Source organism: Eupeodes corollae, chromosome 2 (assembly GCF_945859685.1).
Source record: "Eupeodes corollae chromosome 2, idEupCoro1.1, whole genome shotgun sequence".
In the NCBI taxonomy this organism is placed as follows: domain Eukaryota; kingdom Metazoa; phylum Arthropoda; class Insecta; order Diptera; family Syrphidae; genus Eupeodes; species Eupeodes corollae.
Window position 1 is genome coordinate 55187099 of NC_079148.1, and position 17351 is coordinate 55204449.

General features: G+C 39.0%; 1 protein-coding gene across 1 annotated transcript; it reads left to right on the forward strand.

The window, feature by feature from the left end:
- The first annotated feature begins 3337 nt into the window (after nucleotides 1-3337).
- Nucleotides 3338-16985, forward strand: LOC129944016 (collagen alpha-1(I) chain-like). Its single transcript, XM_056053142.1, has 10 exons — nucleotides 3338-3471; nucleotides 5009-5358; nucleotides 11538-11609; nucleotides 11665-12557; nucleotides 12626-13651; nucleotides 13762-13959; nucleotides 14027-14566; nucleotides 14688-16159; nucleotides 16220-16313; nucleotides 16377-16985. The coding sequence occupies exons 2-10, from the start codon at nucleotides 5088-5090 to the stop codon at nucleotides 16521-16523; spliced, it is 4713 nt and encodes a 1570-aa protein (XP_055909117.1). The 5' UTR covers nucleotides 3338-3471; nucleotides 5009-5087; the 3' UTR covers nucleotides 16524-16985.
- The last annotated feature ends 366 nt before the right edge of the window (nucleotides 16986-17351 follow it).

Consider the following 17351-nt stretch of genomic DNA (forward strand, 5'->3'; position numbering starts at 1 on the left):
GCCATATTTGCTTGGTTGCCAGGCAGGTGGTACTTTGTGACCATCTAGTATTTGTTGTTTCTAAAGCATATTGCTTGAGAAGATATTTGCATGTAGCAAGTGGTGTTCCTATGTTATGTTTTTGTCTAACATAAGGCAGAAGTGTTCCGTTTTTGGCGAGCTCATCGGCTTTGCAATTTCCCGGAATGTCTCTGTGGCCCGGCACCCAAATGAGGTGAATGTTAAACTGTTCCGTCATCTCCTTCAGAGATGATTGACAATCGTGGACTGTTCGAGAGTTTGTGGAGACAGACGCGAGAGATTTAAGAGCGGCTTGGCTGTCCGAGAAGATTCGTATATCCTTACAAGATATAACGTTTTCTTTGAGCCAGGATAGTGCTTCTTTAATCGCCATTACTTCTGCCTGGAATACACTACATTGATTGGGAAGTCTATAGGATAGACTGAGATTCAGTTGTTCTGAAAAGATACCACTTCCAACTCCGTGATCGGTCTTTGAACCGTCAGTGTAGAAGTGTACCGCATCGTCTTCCAGGGGTCCCTCTTCTTCCCAGGAGGATCTTGAAGGGATGGACACATGGAATCTTTTACCAAATACCATTTTTGGGGTGGTATAGTCTAAGCGATCTGGGATAGATCTGAAATTGTCTAGAATGGTTGTATGTCCAGTATTGTTACTGGGCCATTGAGAGGTGGCTCTAAGCCTTACACATGAGTTGGCAGCCACCTTTTTAGAGAAGATGTCAAGTGGTGTTAGGTTTAAAAGCACTTCCAGTGCTGCGGTTGGTGTTGTGCGAAGTGCTCCTGTGATGCACATACCTGCTGACCGCTGGACTTTAATGAGTTTATTTAGATTTACCATCTTATCCAGTGCGGTCCACCATACGACGGCTCCATAAATGAGTATCGGCCTGATTACCGAAGTGTATAGCCAGTGGGTTATTTTTGGGGAGAAGCCCCATTTTGATCCTATGGCCTTTTTACAAGTAAAAAGCGCTACAGTAGCCTTTTTGACTCTTTCATCAATATTTGCCTTCCAATTTAGTTTTTTGTCTAAAATGAGGCCCAAATATTTAGCTTGGTCGGAAAAGCTTAATGGTATTCCTTTAATCTTTGGTGGGCTAATCTGAGGAATTTTATATCTTCTCGAGAAGAGTATTAATTCTGTTTTTTGTGACGTCCAATCCACATTGATTAGCCCATTTAGTTAGCCTGTTTAGGGCATTTTGTAGGAGTTCCGAGAGAACTTGGGGGTGCTTCCCAGATACGGATATCGCAACGTCATCAGCGTAGGCAATCACCTTGAAACCTTCTGTTTCCAATGTTGTAAGTAAGTCGTTTACTACCATGTTCCATAAAAGAGGCGAAAGGACTCCACCTTGGGGAGTGCCTCGATTCACCGATCTGGTGGTAGTAAAACTTCTCATGTTAGAAATTATTGTCCTGCTTTTGAGCATGAGACTTATAAGATCTATGAGTGACTTCTCTAATTTCAGCTTATCCATTGCTGTTGTGATCGCCTGGTAACTGACGTTGTTGAAAGCTCCTTCAATATCTAGGAACGCTACCAGGTTATATTCTTTGTATTCGAGGGAATGTTCAATAGTACGTACCAGTGAGTGAAGTGCTGATTCTACTGATTTTCCCTTAGAGTAAGCATGTTGAGCTGTGGAAATGAGACATGGTTTTAAATTATGTCTGATATAAATTTCAATCAATCTTTCCAAGGTTTTAAGAAGGAAGGATAATAGGCTGATTGGTCGTAGATCTTTAGGGTTAACGTGTGAGGGTTTCCCTGCTTTGGGAATGAAGACTACTTTTGCCATTCTCCAGGCTTTGGGAATATATCTCAACCTTACACAGCTTGTCAGAATGATTTCCAATGGTGGAATAATCATGTCTGAGCATTTTTGTAGTTCGGCCGGAATGATTCCATCTGGTCCTGGAGATTTATATGGATCAAAGCTGTCTATGGCCCATTGCAGTTTTTCCCGCGTTATTAGACCAACTAAATCGCTTGTAGAAGCTTGAGACTCTGATGTTAAGTCGTTGAGTATGTTAGAACTACCTGGAAAGTGGGTGTCTAATAACAGGTTAAGAGATTCTTCATCTGTGATAGTCCATGTGCCTGTTTCTGTCTTTAAAGCACTAGGTATTGTTGGACTTTTTGAGAGAATTTTCCTGAGTCTTGAGGCTTCTGAAGTATTTTCTATTTTACCACAAAAATTTCTCCAAGAAGACCTCTTACTCTTTCTTAATTCTTTTTTATATTGCTTTAGAGCTTGTTTGTATAAGTCCCAGTCAGAAGGAGATCTAGTGTACTTAGATCTATTGAAGAGTTTACGACAGCTCTTTCTGAATGGTTCTAATTCTTTATGCCACCAATGAGGTTTCTTTTTACCCTTTAAAATGGTTACAGGGCATGAAGATCTCATTGATTCATTTAAGGCTTCGGTGAGATGATTCATATTCTACCTTATTTATTAAAAAAAATATGTACTTCAGCTCCATGATGAGGGGTCAACAATATAATAAAATAAGTATTTTAACACCTCAAACTGAAGTAAGCAATCAACTTCTTCATTTGACCCTGGACAATTTTTGTTCCATTATATTTCCTATGCTACAATGACTTTACTTTTTTATAAATAACCGGGATTTTTTGTATTTATTTTGAGATTAAAAACAAATGTTTTATATTATTGGTATGAAATATGTACACTTATGATTAAGATGACAAAATATATGTTTATGATATTCAATAAATCATAATCAGTTCATTCAATGCTAACATAAAATGTAAAAATAAAAAGTCATGTAAGAAACATACTCCTAACATATGCAAATGTTATTAAGATGCACATATGTATTGTCCAGGTCCAGTAGCTTCAATCTAGTTTTCCACATCTCCAATGACACTATTCCAACGACACACAAAACCATTCAGAGATTCCTAAAATATCCATATAGCAAATGCTTTGGTTCTCTATAATGTCAAACGACTGTCTTATCAATTAAAAACTGTGTTCAAGTTGCTAAAAAAAAAACAACATGGAAAATGGTATCGATGGTCCAATTGCCCGAACGTGCGTCGGGGCCGTCAAGGCGTGAGCGGCAGCTTGAAACCATTAATATTTTCAATGTTTCCCTATGTCTTTATGCTTTTCTATTACTTTTCTATTCTTATCAACTATACTGTTGGCAAACGCATATATTAGAAGATCACCAATTAAAATTGAAATAAAAAAAAAATCGAACAGAATGCCTGAAATATTTGTGGAACGGAGCTTATAAAAAGACGGTTCTCTGTTGGGACGAAGTTAGTTTAATTTTGAAATCTGGTACTCGAGATGGGGCTTCCTCCCCAAGGCGTTTAATTTGGAAAAGAAAAATATTAGTTCGGTTTGATTTTGAAAATACATTGTAACTAACTGCCTCTTCGTGACGGTGAAAAGATTGCAAAAGTGAAAAGTTAGTGATAAGAAATTGAAATTTTGTAGAAAAAAATCAAATTTGTCCTGAAATGTGTGTTCATTAAAAAATTTATAATTCGAATTTTTCGTGAAGGATAATGTCTTTTGATAATGGAGCAGTAATAACCCACGGATTTAAAGAAAGAATGTTACCGGCAAATTTACAGATTAAAAAGATGGATAGAATATTTCACACCTTTTAAAAAAATGTTCAAATGTGACAATTACATTGTTTTCAGGCATTCATAGGGACTTTAATATTTTATTTCACAAAACATATTATTTCCTGGTGTGTACAATATTTTCCTTTGTTTAAATCATCGATATATTGTGTTCAAAAAAAACTAAATGTTTAATATTTAAAACTTCGTTCTTTCCAAACTGTTAATAGTTCTTCTTCTGAGTGATAACACAACAGGAAACATTAGACCTTTGATTTAAAAGAATCTCTAATAGATTTCTTAGTACCTATTTTGAGACAAAAATTTCATTTCTTTTGGTAGCTGAATTTTAAATTAAGCCATCTAAATCGACTCAACGATAAGAGTAAAAACTAAAACTAAATTCGAAAGGCCCATTATAGACGTTTTATCAAGTTTAAAGTGTCAAATTGATGACCTCTTGCAAGATGCGTGTGTACGAAAGGCGTGATCTATTTTGGGCTGCTGTGGAAATAATACACTTATTGCCTGAACGTTCTCCAATCTCTGTTATGTAATTTTTGTTTCAATTTTGTTTTGTTTCTTAATTGTGTCACTACTGATTTGTATGCAGAACGATTATTGATAAAGTAGGTACCTACCTTAAGAAATTTAAAGTTTTGGTTGGTCATTGAGAAATAATGAATCCGACTGATCACTATTGTCATTATCTTCTTTTAGTAGAAAATTAATAAGTTTACTTTGTATTCGAATATTTGAAAAATTCGATTTCCCCTTTTCAATATTTTTTTTTCAATTGGGTAAAATAAAATCACTTGTTGATGGTTTAAAATACAAAATGTTTGAGAGTTAGCACCTTCTAAACTAAATCTAAAATAATTTAATAAAAGGTACTCATGATATTTTCAGTTTGTAAACCTTTTTTGAATAAGGTGATGATTAAATTAAACTTATAACAGCTAAACCATCACGAAGAAGAAATCCTTTCGACAAAACAGGAAAACTAAGTTAATTTACGATCGTGTTCCATTTGCCACATTTTTTTTTGAAATTTAAGTTTATCAATAGTACCACAAAGTTTTCGGGAGATACAAAACTTGAGAAATATGCTTTGCAATTTTGTTTGTTTGTGTAGAAATGTGAGAGATATTTTGAAGTCATCTATTTCTTTTATCGTTGCCAAATTACAAAATCCTTAATGACTAATTCGTATTAAAAAACTTTATAACGTCTTAATTACGGGTTACCGAAGATTTTAAAGACTTTTTTTTTAAGGAAAGTCACACATTTAAAGACAAAATATTCTTGTTTCTTTCAACTTAATTTAAAAACAAAATTTTGTGATTAAATAAAACATTTATTTCTTTCATATAGGAAAAAAGTTAAAATGTATTTTTAAAAGTAAACTGTGTTAACACATAAATAACTTTAAACAGAAAGATATAAACTTAAAATGAATAGAACAATATTAATAGTTCTATGTGCTGTATTGGCAATAAGTGTTCTTATTACATTTGCTGATGGTGCTAGTGATGGAACAAAACCTAAAAAACATAGAAATAAGTTACGTAGTTTAAAAAAATCAAAAACTTCGAACAAAGATTTTCTAAATAAACCACAAGCGGAGGAGGCTAAACCACAAGCAGATCTTCCAAAAATTGACGAATTCGACGGACTTTTTGGTGTAGATGACGAATATAATTATGACGAAGATGATTTGAACGGTAAGGAAATAAAGTGCCTTAAATTTATCTCTTTATACAGTTGTGTTCATAAAAATAGCAGTGCTCTGCAAATAAAACAAAATGGCCTTCAATATCAATTTTATAATATATTTCATTAAACTTCTAATAACAAACTAACATATTTTATTCATAATAACAGAAAATAAGTACTATCGATTTTTTACCGTTAGCTTTGTCACAGTAAAAACCGTTTTTTTAAATATATGGATGTTCATAAAAATAGCAGTGCATGACAAAGTACTGGATCTATTACGTAAAAAGTAAGAAAAACTGTAATAAGTTATATGAAAGTATAGAAATAATGTTAGCTTACAATTAGTTCTCTGTTGCAAAACCCTATTTTTTTTATCATGCTTCGCATCTACGTGGCATCGAGTCCACTAAAACCTGACACCACTCGACTGGTATTGCGTTCCACGAATCACGCACTTCCTCCTACAATTCTTTCGAATTCTTGGGTTTTGCTTTACACAAATTTTCGAAGGGGTTTAAGGTCGGGGATTGAGCGGGCCACTCCATAATGGATAAATTCTTCTGCGCAAAATATGATTTTTCAATTTTTGATCTATGCTTTTGTTCATAATCGTGTTGGTATACCCAAAGCAACTGCATTTCGTCTTCAGCATAGGGTAACATAACCTCCTCGAGAATTTTCACATAGTCGGTTGCATCCCTTATACCCCCATAAGATTAATAGGCCCGACCCCGTAATATTAAAAGCAAGTCCATATCATAATTTTTCCTCCACCATGCTTCACTGTTTTTATAGTGTACCGTGGATCGATTTCTGCATTTTAGGGTCTTGTCACAAATTCCCGACGACCCTTCGACCCAAAAAGGACTACTCTGCTTTCATCGCTCCACAGAACATTCCTCCATTTCTCTTTTTCCTAACCTATATGCGCTTTAGCAAACTCCATTCTCTTGGCCACATGTCTTTTCGTCAAGAATGGTACCTTGCGTGGACTTTGGGCTGGTTACTTCGCTTATAAAAGACGGCTTCGTATTGTGGCAGCGTTACAGACAGTTGAAAGGGTTCTGTTTTACTAACTGAATATTTTTTTTGTCAGTTCTTTCAGTAGTCATCCTTTTTGGGCCTAGCGTTTTCGGTTTATTTTGCCATTTACGGCCTTGGATGTCTTAAATATTTTGGTAGGTTTTTCCCTCGAAACGCAGTTTTCTAATAAGTTTTCGAATTTCTTCGGTGCAGTGTTTTGACCGTCCCATTGTTTATTTTTGAGCTAGTATATGTTTCAAATACTTAAAACTTTATATAGTAAAATATTCACTTAACGAAAAATAAAAAAAATTGAATTTTTAACACTTCTTAATTATAAAATCAAAAGCACTGCTATTTTTATGAATACTCTATATCCAGAGACCCCTTGTACTAAGCATTGCATTAATAATGTTTTAAATTCTTGTGCACCATAAAAGTTCCACATTTGATTCACTAAGTCATTCATAAGGCCCTAAAAGTTTTGTTTTGATATTTATTAAATGTCACGTCAAAAATCATTTTGATTTGATGTCACATAATTTGACAAGTGACACGTTTCAGTGACTTAACTGACAGTATCTATTCAAGAGTAAAATCCTATGAACACCCTATTTGCTTTATGCCTCGAAGCCGCGGGTTTCCTTTCAATTGAATCCATTGTCATATTGGCAAAAATGTTTCATCGATTTGTTGCAGTTTGCAATTTGTAATTAAAATATTTCTTATACATATTTATTGACTTGATATGCTTGTGCGTAATTTCCCTCATAAAATCATATTCTCTATTTAATTTAATTGAAATTTATGAAGTGAGAAAAATGTCGCCACTATCTGTCTTTATAAAAATAAAATAATAAATACAAAATGCCGGCTGCACAATTAAAGCTTTGTTTTTTTTTTTGTTTTTGTTAATTTAAATTCTTGAACATGCAAAATAATTATTATTGATTCATTTAATTAGTTGACTGACCTACTCACTTAAAATACATACATATGTATGTACATACATACATGTTATACTTGAGCAATAAAATCTGGAAAAATGATAATTATGGGAAGATGATCGCCATTAAAATTGCTCAGCTCAGGGTAGGTCAGTGAGGCAATGATGAAGTTGGTTGTGCTTCTAATTATCATTTTTTTTGCCCTATTTATTAACATGTGAGTTAATAATAAATAACAGTGACGGACGGTCATGGTTTACATATTTTAGCTGATCCAGATAACTGAACTTAATCTAAATAAGGCTTTTCCTTCCGTTTGTTTATAAAACAAATTTAAATGAAAACTGATATTTAAGATTTTAACAATGGACCACTTTATCCAGATAAAAAGATAAAGTTGTATTATCCGGATAATGAGCTACAAATAGAAAAGTTTGAAAGTCTTAAAAACCTACTGGCGATACTTGCTCGTGCAGACTCAGAGTTCAAGGTTAATTGTTTTTTTTTAACCACTTGACTTGCCTATTCTTCATGGAGCCTTTCGTTGTGGTACTTAAAACATTTGATATAATATAAAGGCCATAACATTTTGCCAAAGAATATATCAAACAATCATAGATAAAATCGGATTTCCAGAACTAAACGCCAATTCAATTCAATTCACAAATTATTCTGACTGGAATATCTACTGGAAGACGATAAGCTGAACTGTCGATCTCCTGTCACAACAAATTCAAAAACAGAGAAGAAAATGGAAAATTGGAAAATAATTTGAAAAAGTATATGTATTGCACACATACATTAACTGTCAGAAATTGACCAAAACAAGATTCGTTTAAATCGCAAAAGATTCCAGAAAAAGGTGCCAGTTATAGCTTTTATTGGTTTTCGACATTGAATCAAATAAACGGTATTTTTTTGACAGGTCGTTTATAGTAATCATTAAAAACTTCTGTCAGTGAACAACAATTCCTGATTGAAATTCATAAACAAATGTTTTCTGACACATATCTGTCATTGGAGTTGTTTCTTTTGGACTCAGTTGTAAATACATTTTTGTGACAAATAATTGTGCAGTTAAACTGTTTACATAGCATAGTCAAATATCCATTCAAAATTCAACGTATTGATTTCAATGGTAGCTACAACTTTGATGGCTTTTAACGCTGACCCATTCGAATTTCCGGATGAGAGAATTATTTGGGTTGCAGCTCGCGATCTTGTTGAAGAAATGCGTACGTATATGAAAAAGGGCTATCTGTGTGGCACTGCGTTTTTCGGAATTGAGTCAAACCATATGGACTTTGGCAAAACTTGCCAGCAGCAGTTTGTCGAACTTTCCTGGATTTTGTAGCTCAAAATTTTTAAAATACTCAATAATCAAGTTTAAAATGAATTACTTACCTTTTTTGCCTCAAACACGTTTTTATTTTCACCTGCTCCTAATTTGGTAATATGTTTTGCCGTTAGGGCCGGTTAGGTTAAGTTAGGTTAACGTGGCTGCGGATTTAGAATCCACACACTTAGGCCAAGAGAAAGGCCCATTGTGATACCACATGAATCTAGAGAATTACTTCTAACTAGTCGAACCATTTTGAGCTTTTTATAAAGCGAAGAAGATATTTAATATCCTTTTTAGCTAGTTCACTGGGATTATCAAAAGAGTAGTCCCCCAAATGAAGTTTGCGTCTGAGTGAAAGAGCAGGGCAAGTGCATAAGAGATGAGAGATTGTTTCCTCTTCTTCTTCGTCCATGCAGCTCCTACAGAAGTCATTTGAGGCTACGCCAAGTCGTATTGCGTTTCTGTCTATAAGACAGTGTCTTGTAAGGACACCTATTAGGGAGCTAATATGAAGTCTGCTTTGAGATAACAAGTCTTTAGAGCGCTTTAGGTCCAGTGAAGGCCATATGAGTTTTGTGGCTGCGCATGTTGGTAAGCTGTGCCACCTAGAATTTGCTATCGCAAAAGCTGTTTCTTTTAGCATAAGTTTACATGTAGCTATCGGTATACCTATCTTCTCCCTTTCAGGTGAAATAGGTATCTATTACGGTTCCATTTTTAGCGGCACCCAACAGAGGTGAATGTTAAATTGCTGCGCCATCTCCATAAGAGACGATTGACAATCGAGGGCCGTCAAAGATTTGGTCGAGACACCGTCAATGGATTTGATAGCAGCTTGACTGTCAGAGAAGATGCGGATATCAGAAGTTGATATCACGTTTTCTCTTAGCCAGGAGAGAACCTCTTTGATCGCCAAAATTTCCGCTTGAAAAACGCTACAATGATTAGGGAGGCGGAATGAGATGCTTAGATTAAGCTTTTCTGAGTACACACCACCACCAACTCCCTCATTTGTCTTAGATCCATCTGTATAAAAATGAATACTTTTGTTATCCAGGAGTTTTTTGTCCTCCCATTCATCTCTGGATGGAATGGATACCTGGAAGTTTTTTCCAAATAGGGGTTTAGGTATAGTGTAGTCTATGTACTTTGGTATAGAACCAAAGAGGTTCAAAATGATGGAGTGTCCCACATTGTTGTTGGTCCATTGAGATGAGGCGTCGAGTCTTATCGCTGTACTCGCTGCCACTTGTTTACTGAAGATGTCGAGGGGTGTCAGATGGAGGAGAGTGTCTAACGCTGCTGAGGGTGTGGTTCTCAATGCCCCGCTTATGCAGAGACATGCAGTGCGCTGAACTCTGCTGAGTATGTCGCAGTTTGTGACTTTCTCCAGTGCAGTCCACCATACTGCAACCCCGTACATAAGTATTGGTCGGATGACCGATGTGTATAGCCAGTAGGTTATGCGAGGTTGAAAACCCCATTTGCTTCCTATAGCTTTCATGCAAAGGAAAAGAGCTACTGTAGCTTTTTTAACTCTCTCCTGTATATTGGATTTCCAACTTAATTTTTTGTCCAATATCAGACCAAGGTATTTGGCTTCATTGGTAAAAATTAGTGGTATACCTTTTATTGAAGGAGGTACAATTACTGGGATCTTGTTTTTCCGTGTGAAAAGGACGAGGTCTGTTTTTTGAGGATTAATACTAAGTCCGCAGTTATCAGCCCATCTAGTGAGCATATTGAGTGCATTTTGGAGGAGGTCTCTCAGTGTATTAGGATGTTCCCCTGTGACAGCGATAGCAACATCATCGGCATACGCAACCACTCTGTAGCCATCCCTCTCAATGGATATTAGTAGTTGGTTAACTACTATGTTCCACAGGAGAGGGGACAGAACACCACCTTGCGGAGTGCCTCTACTGACAGACCTTTTTGTGCAAAAATCTCCCAAACTAGAGTTGATGATCCTGCTTTTTAGCATTAGATTAATCAACTCACAGATTGAGTAATAATGAGTATTCGACGTTTAAGGTCGTCATAGCAGAAGTGATAGCAGATGTGTCAACGTTGTTGAAAGCGCCCTCAATATCCAAGAAGGCCACCATAGTGTATTCCTTTTTATCTAGGGAGTATTCGATAGTTCTTACCAGAGTGTGCAAGGCTGTTTCTACCGATTTCCCTTTGCAGTAAGCATGCTGAGACATTGATAGTCTCTTCTCAATGTTGTTACGTATATGGATATCGATCAATCGTTCCAGAGTTTTGAGAATGAAAGATGATAGGCTAACAGGTCTTAGGTCCTTAGGGTTGACATGCGAGCATTTTCCCGCCTTGGGAATGAAAACTACCTTTACATCTCTCCAGCGCTGAGGTATATAGACCACATTTATACAACTTTTAAAGATCATCTCAATGATGGGTCCGTTAAAGCTGCTGTAAATCCATCCGTACAATTTTTGTTTTACATTTTTGAACATAAACATTTTTTCAAAAAATCACAGGTGTCAATCGTGTCTTTCTTATAAGCGACTTTACATAACCCCAGACAAAATTGTCCAAGGGTGTTTAGTCGCACGATCTAGAAGGCGGCGCAACAGGTTCTTGACACGAGATAAAACGCTCACAAATATTCCTTCAAAAGGTTGATACGTCAGGCGAACCGAACCATTATTTGGTAACCAAATGACAACTGTCAAAAAAATCAACAAACGGCCGTTATAAGAAATTTCCATTAAAACCTTAATATTTTTCTATTGCTAAGCAGTTTAGAAAAAAATCAAGGAATTCAATTAAATTACCAAAAGATCGATCATTGCTTAGACATATGTACATTCATATGTTTAACTTAATTAACGTCTACCTTTTGCAGGATCTGATGAAGGAGCGGGAGCAACAGTCAGTCCGGGGACGACACAAAAGCCAATCGCTGAAAACGTTATAGGTTTGTGCTTGTGTATTTAAAACAAAATGAATGATTTTATAAAAATTCCTTTTAGGAGCCTTTTCATGCTATCATGAAGGAAACTGGTATCGAGAGAACGATCAGTTCCGAACCGGCTTGAATGGATGTGCAGTGTGTAGATGTCTTCAAGGATCTGTTATTTGCGATGAACAAGCTTGCAGACAGGCCCCAGATGTTGAAGTTAACGTAAATGGGGAAGGAGGCTCAACAACACCGATTTCATTTCTACCAATACCACCAAATTCAACTACAACAACGACTACAACAACAACTCAGAGACCACCAACTACTACTTATCGAACCGGCTATGGAGGATATGAAGTATCTTCTGGAACGGGTGTAAGAGGGGATCCTGGTTATCCTGGTGCTAGAGGAAATACAGGTGAAGCTGGAATGCAGGGAGTGCCAGGCACACCAGGGATTCCAGGAAATCCTGGACCTCCGGGACCTGCACCTGATCTAACATATTATACTCAGCAGTTGGCTGATGCATTGTCAAGCAGTGATAAGGGACCAAGTGGTGCAGCGTTTCTTCCAGATCAATTTCAGTATCTTCAATCTTCAGTTGGGTCCGTGGGTCCTAGAGGACCACCAGGATTGGTGGGTCCTTTGGGTCCACAGGGATTTCAAGGTGTCAGAGGGGATCCGGGAGAGCCGGGAATTCAAGGAGTGGCTGGTCAAATTGGCCCAAGAGGACTTCCTGGAACACCAGGCAAGGATGGATCTCCAGGTGAAGACGGAGAACCTGGTGCATTGGGGCCAGCTGGTACACCAGGACCACGTGGTCTTCCAGGTATGCCTGGAATTCCAGGTATAAAGGGTCATCGAGGCTTTCCGGGATTAGATGGTTCAAAGGGTGAGCAAGGTGCTTTAGGAGAGAAAGGAAGTACTGGACAAATGGGAGCTGTAGGTCCTGTGGGGCCAATTGTAAGCTTATTCGCTGAAAAGTATATGTAAGTCGATGGAAACTAATTTAAATTCATTCTCGTTTATAGGGTCCTGCTGGTCCACGTGGAGAACGAGGTCGTGAAGGTCCACCTGGCCCACCAGGAGCAAGAGGTCTAGATGGCATACCTGGAGCAGCTGGTCTCCCAGGAGCAATGGGGAAACCTGGACCACCAGGATTCCCAGGAAGCCCTGGTGCCAAAGGAGATATGGGCCATGAAGGTCCAAAAGGATCTCAAGGTCTTCAAGGTCCTCGTGGAGAAGCTGGACGTCCTGGAAACGCTGGAGAGCCTGGTGTGCAAGGACCGTCAGGAAAAGATGGACTTAACGGAGAAAAAGGTGCTTCTGGATCACCCGGAGTTGCTGGTCCTCAAGGTTTTCCGGGAACAAGAGGACCACAAGGTTTATCTGGAAATCCTGGTGAGCCAGGCATGAAAGGTGCACCGGGAATTCCTGGTGAACGTGGCTATAAAGGAGACACCGGAAATAAGGGAGATCTTGGTCAAGCAGGACCACGTGGTCTACCTGGAACTGATGGACCAGAGGGTAAACGAGGAAAGCGGGGAATGCGTGGACCTGCTGGTCCACCAGGGCCAACTGGAGAAAGAGGACCTGTGGGAACACCTGGATTACCTGGGCCAGACGGACCTATTGGACCCAAAGGACAATCTGGAGAACGAGGCATACAAGGACCGATAGGTATTAAGGGAAGCTCTGGTGATGTTGGTCAGCCTGGACTGCCAGGTGTACAAGGTCTACGAGGATTACCTGGAAGGGTGGGACCAGAAGGCAGACCTGGACCAACCGGAGAACGAGGTATCCCTGGGGCAGATGGAAAACCTGGAGAACAAGGATCTCAAGGTCTTCAAGGGCTACCCGGTCCAATGGGTATTCCTGGAGATAAAGGTTTTCCTGGAGAGCGTGGTAAGGACGGTGAGCCAGGTCCAGTGGGTCTTACGGGACCAAAGGGAGATATTGGTAAAGATGGTATTCCTGGGGCTCAAGGTCCACCTGGACCTCAAGGACAAGACGGTTTGCGTGGCGAGGCTGGTGCACCTGGGCCAAGAGGTTTCCAGGTAAAGTAAATTTATTTTAAATGTACCTTAAACCTATGTTCCTCAAATAACAATATATATTGGCATTAAAGAAGTTCTGTGAGTTAAACGAAAAATTTAAATTTTATTAGGGACTTCCTGGAGTACCCGGAAGCCCAGGCACAGCTGGAAAAGATGGTCAGACAGGTCAACCCGGTCAACAAGGAGCAGTTGGGCCAGCTGGATTGAGAGGTGAAAGAGGATATCCAGGAGAAAGGGGACCCGTTGGCCAGCCAGGAACTCCAGGAGAACGTGGTGAGCAGGGAGCAATGGGTAACGATGGCCAACCTGTAAGATATATTGAATTTTTAAACCCGTAGTTTTGAAATAAAATAATCACTGAATTTTTAATTGAAGGGTCTCCCTGGGCCTGTTGGCATGAAAGGACATCAAGGTGCTCCGGGAATGATAGGTCTACCAGGTCTTCGTGGTCAATCAGGACCAAGTGGTGAAAAGGGAGAACGAGGAAGTGTAGGTCCTGCTGGACCAGAGGGTCCAGCTGGGCGTGTTGGTGACAGGGGACCACAAGGAATTGTCGGACCACCAGGTGCACCTGGTGAAGCAGGTGAAAGAGGTCAGCCAGGACAAGCAGGATCCCCCGGAGAACAAGGAGCTGCTGGATCACCTGGAGAACGGGGACAAATGGGACAACAAGGTCTTCCAGGTTTTCCTGGTTCGCCAGGTATGGCTGGACTTCCTGGAGCAAAGGGTGATCGAGGAATAATGGGTATTAAGGGTGAGCAAGGAAACGTAGGACCACAAGGATCTGCTGGAGAACCAGGTCTACCAGGAAGAGATGGTTTGACTGGAGGAAAAGGTGCTCGAGGTGAACCAGGGCTGCGTGGTGAAATAGGAATGATTGGACCACCAGGCCGTCCAGGAGATCCTGGAATAGCGGTAAGTTTATTGAAAAAGTTGATTTAAATCGTGTTGGTTTTTCGAAAGTTCATACAAATCAAAAAAATTTAAAAGTAAACATAATTTATCTTGTTAAATGAAACTTTTTAATAATTGATAGGGTCAACCGGGAAGTCAAGGTTTACCAGGAGCTCCAGGTTTTCCAGGAATGAAAGGAAGTCCTGGTGAAAATGGTAGAACCGGTGCACCTGGCTTGCAAGGACTGCAAGGAATGCAAGGGCCTGAGGGTTCAAAGGGTGAAGCAGGTAGTGAAGGTCCAACAGGGCCACCTGGAAATCCAGGACCCCCTGGTAACCATGGTGATCGAGGTATTCCCGGACTACCAGGTCCACAAGGTAGCACTGGTGCCCAAGGAAAACGTGGACCACAAGGAGAGAGAGGAGAAACAGGAAAACCTGGTAAAGAAGGTGAAATAGGACCGCAAGGACAAATAGGACCCCAAGGACCACCTGGCCCATCGGGAGAATCTGGACCAGAGGGTCCACCAGGAAAACAAGGACCACCCGGTATAGCTGGCCGAACAGGTGATAAGGGTCCACAGGGTTTGACTGGTAGTCAAGGTAGCCCTGGTAACCCTGGTTTGCCTGGACCACCCGGTCAAATTGGACAAATAGGACCAAATGGAGAAAGGGGACTTAAGGGTGATACGGGATCACAAGGTCCTGAGGGACAAATTGGACCAAGAGGCAAAGCTGGCCCACCTGGTGCTGAAGGAATGAAAGGAGAAATGGGAGACTTTGGTCCAAAAGGTATAAAAGGTCATCGAGGATTCCCTGGATTGCAAGGACAAATCGGTAGTCCCGGTTTGAAAGGAGACACTGGTAATCCTGGTATAGAAGGGCTACCAGGCAAACCTGGAGAGCCTGGTCCAAGAGGATCTCCTGGAAGAGATGGAAGCCCTGGTATTCAAGGATCATCCGGTCCAGCTGGTAACAGAGGCTTCCCTGGAAACGATGGCAAACCTGGTCCAGTTGGGCCAGCAGGTCCACCAGGTCCTCCTGGACCACCAGGTGAATCATTAGGATATGACGCTGCAGCTTTAGCTGCTCTTCTTCAACAAGGAACAACAAAAGGTCCCGATTCCATGGGAGACCAACCATTCAACATTCTTTCTGAAGGCATTTCAGATGAAGAACGTCAAGCCATAATATTAAAAGCCTACGAACACGTTAAAGCATCTTTTGAACGAATCGTCAAACCAACTGGACAAAAAACAGCTCCTGCCAAGAGCTGCAGAGACTTATTCGCAGCATACCCAAGCTACACTTCTGGAAACTATTGGATTGACCCCAACGACGGTGACGCTCGTGATGCCATATTGGTGTACTGCGATGCCGAGAGGCGTGCTACCTGCATCCTGCCACAACCAAAGGAAACATCTACCATCTCATACACCGGTGGAGATCGTGAGGTTTGGCTTGGTGAAGTTGATGGTGGACTTAAAATTTCCTACAAAGTAGATTCAAACCAACTGGGCTTTATTCAACTCCTGTCTGCTCATGCCACTCAGAGTATTACGTTCCATTGTAAAAAGACGGTAGCCTTCTTCCACGAAGAGAAGAATACATTTAGGTAAGTTGACAAACCTCCTTACAAAAAACTAAAATAACTTAATTTGGGTTTCCTTCTTAGGAATGGATTAAAACTGCTGTCCTGGAATGACGCCGAACTATCGCCAAAGGGACCCCAGAGAATGCGTTATGAAGCTGAAATCGATGATTGCAAGGTAAGTTCAATAGGTTGTGTCAGAAACAAAGTGTGCCCTAAATAAATGTCATTCTAATTTCAGCACCGATCTGATAAATGGGCCAAATCCATTATCACATACACAACTGACAAATCTCAAAGGTTGCCAATTGTCGACATTGCAGTACGTGATGTCGGTGAAGCGGATCAACAATTCAAAGTTGAAATTGGTCCAGCTTGCTTCTATTAGTTTATTTTTTCTTAAATATATTATATGTAATAAATCTTAAAAACTAAACAATTCGTACTTATATTAAGTTATATATATAATTATTGATTACTTAAAATAACATTAAATATTACAACTAAAAGACTCTCCTAATTTAAAGTACCATATTAATAAAATAATACACTTTTATATTAAGTTATAATTTAAGGTAAAGTACACTTAATTAGATATAAATGAACTATAATTACCGTTGTTTAAATAAGGTAATATTGAAGGTATATAAGTAATAGTTGAATACAAAAATTATAAATACTTATGTCAAGTTTAAAATAAGAATATACTTTTTTTTGCTAAATATATTTAGTTAAACTTAAAGAACTTGAAGATGCAACGAAGGATTTTGGGCTAAAAAGCGGCAATAAACTAAAGCCATTTAGAAATCATTGTAAATGATCTTTCAATAAGAAGTTTCATTTTGAACAACGGATATTTATTTAATTGTAAAGAGGAAGGGATGCCATTCACTATTCAAAACAATGTTTTCCAAATATGTAGCTGTCAAAGCTACGGTTACAGAACTAAAGGGTCCGCCAAATAACTTCTTTATTTTTTGAAAATGATATAAAAACATCGAATGTAGCTTCGACTGAGTGGCACGTATAGCCGTCTTCTTAAAACCAAATGGTGCCAATATCCTCCTCTTAAATTCTTGTGAACAAACATTCGTTCAACACGCTAGACAACGATCGCCATTGACTGGAACGAAAAATGGCCCAATTTTGCCTCTGGTTCAAAAACCGCACCAAACAGTGATTCGTTTTAGGTATACCTGCTTTTCAATGTATTCGT

What these genes read in the sequence shown, in the direction of transcription:
- LOC129944016 (XM_056053142.1), top strand. Translation starts at nt 5,088, where the DNA reads ATGAATAGAACAATATTAATAGTTCTATGTGCTGTATTGGCAATAAGT. An exon ending in TGACGAAGATGATTTGAACG is followed by an intron (nt 5,359 to 11,537) that starts GTAAGGAAATAA and finishes TACCTTTTGCAG; the next exon opens with GATCTGATGAAGGAGCGGGA. An exon ending in TGGGTAACGATGGCCAACCT is followed by an intron (nt 13,960 to 14,026) that starts GTAAGATATATT and finishes TTTTAATTGAAG; the next exon opens with GGTCTCCCTGGGCCTGTTGG.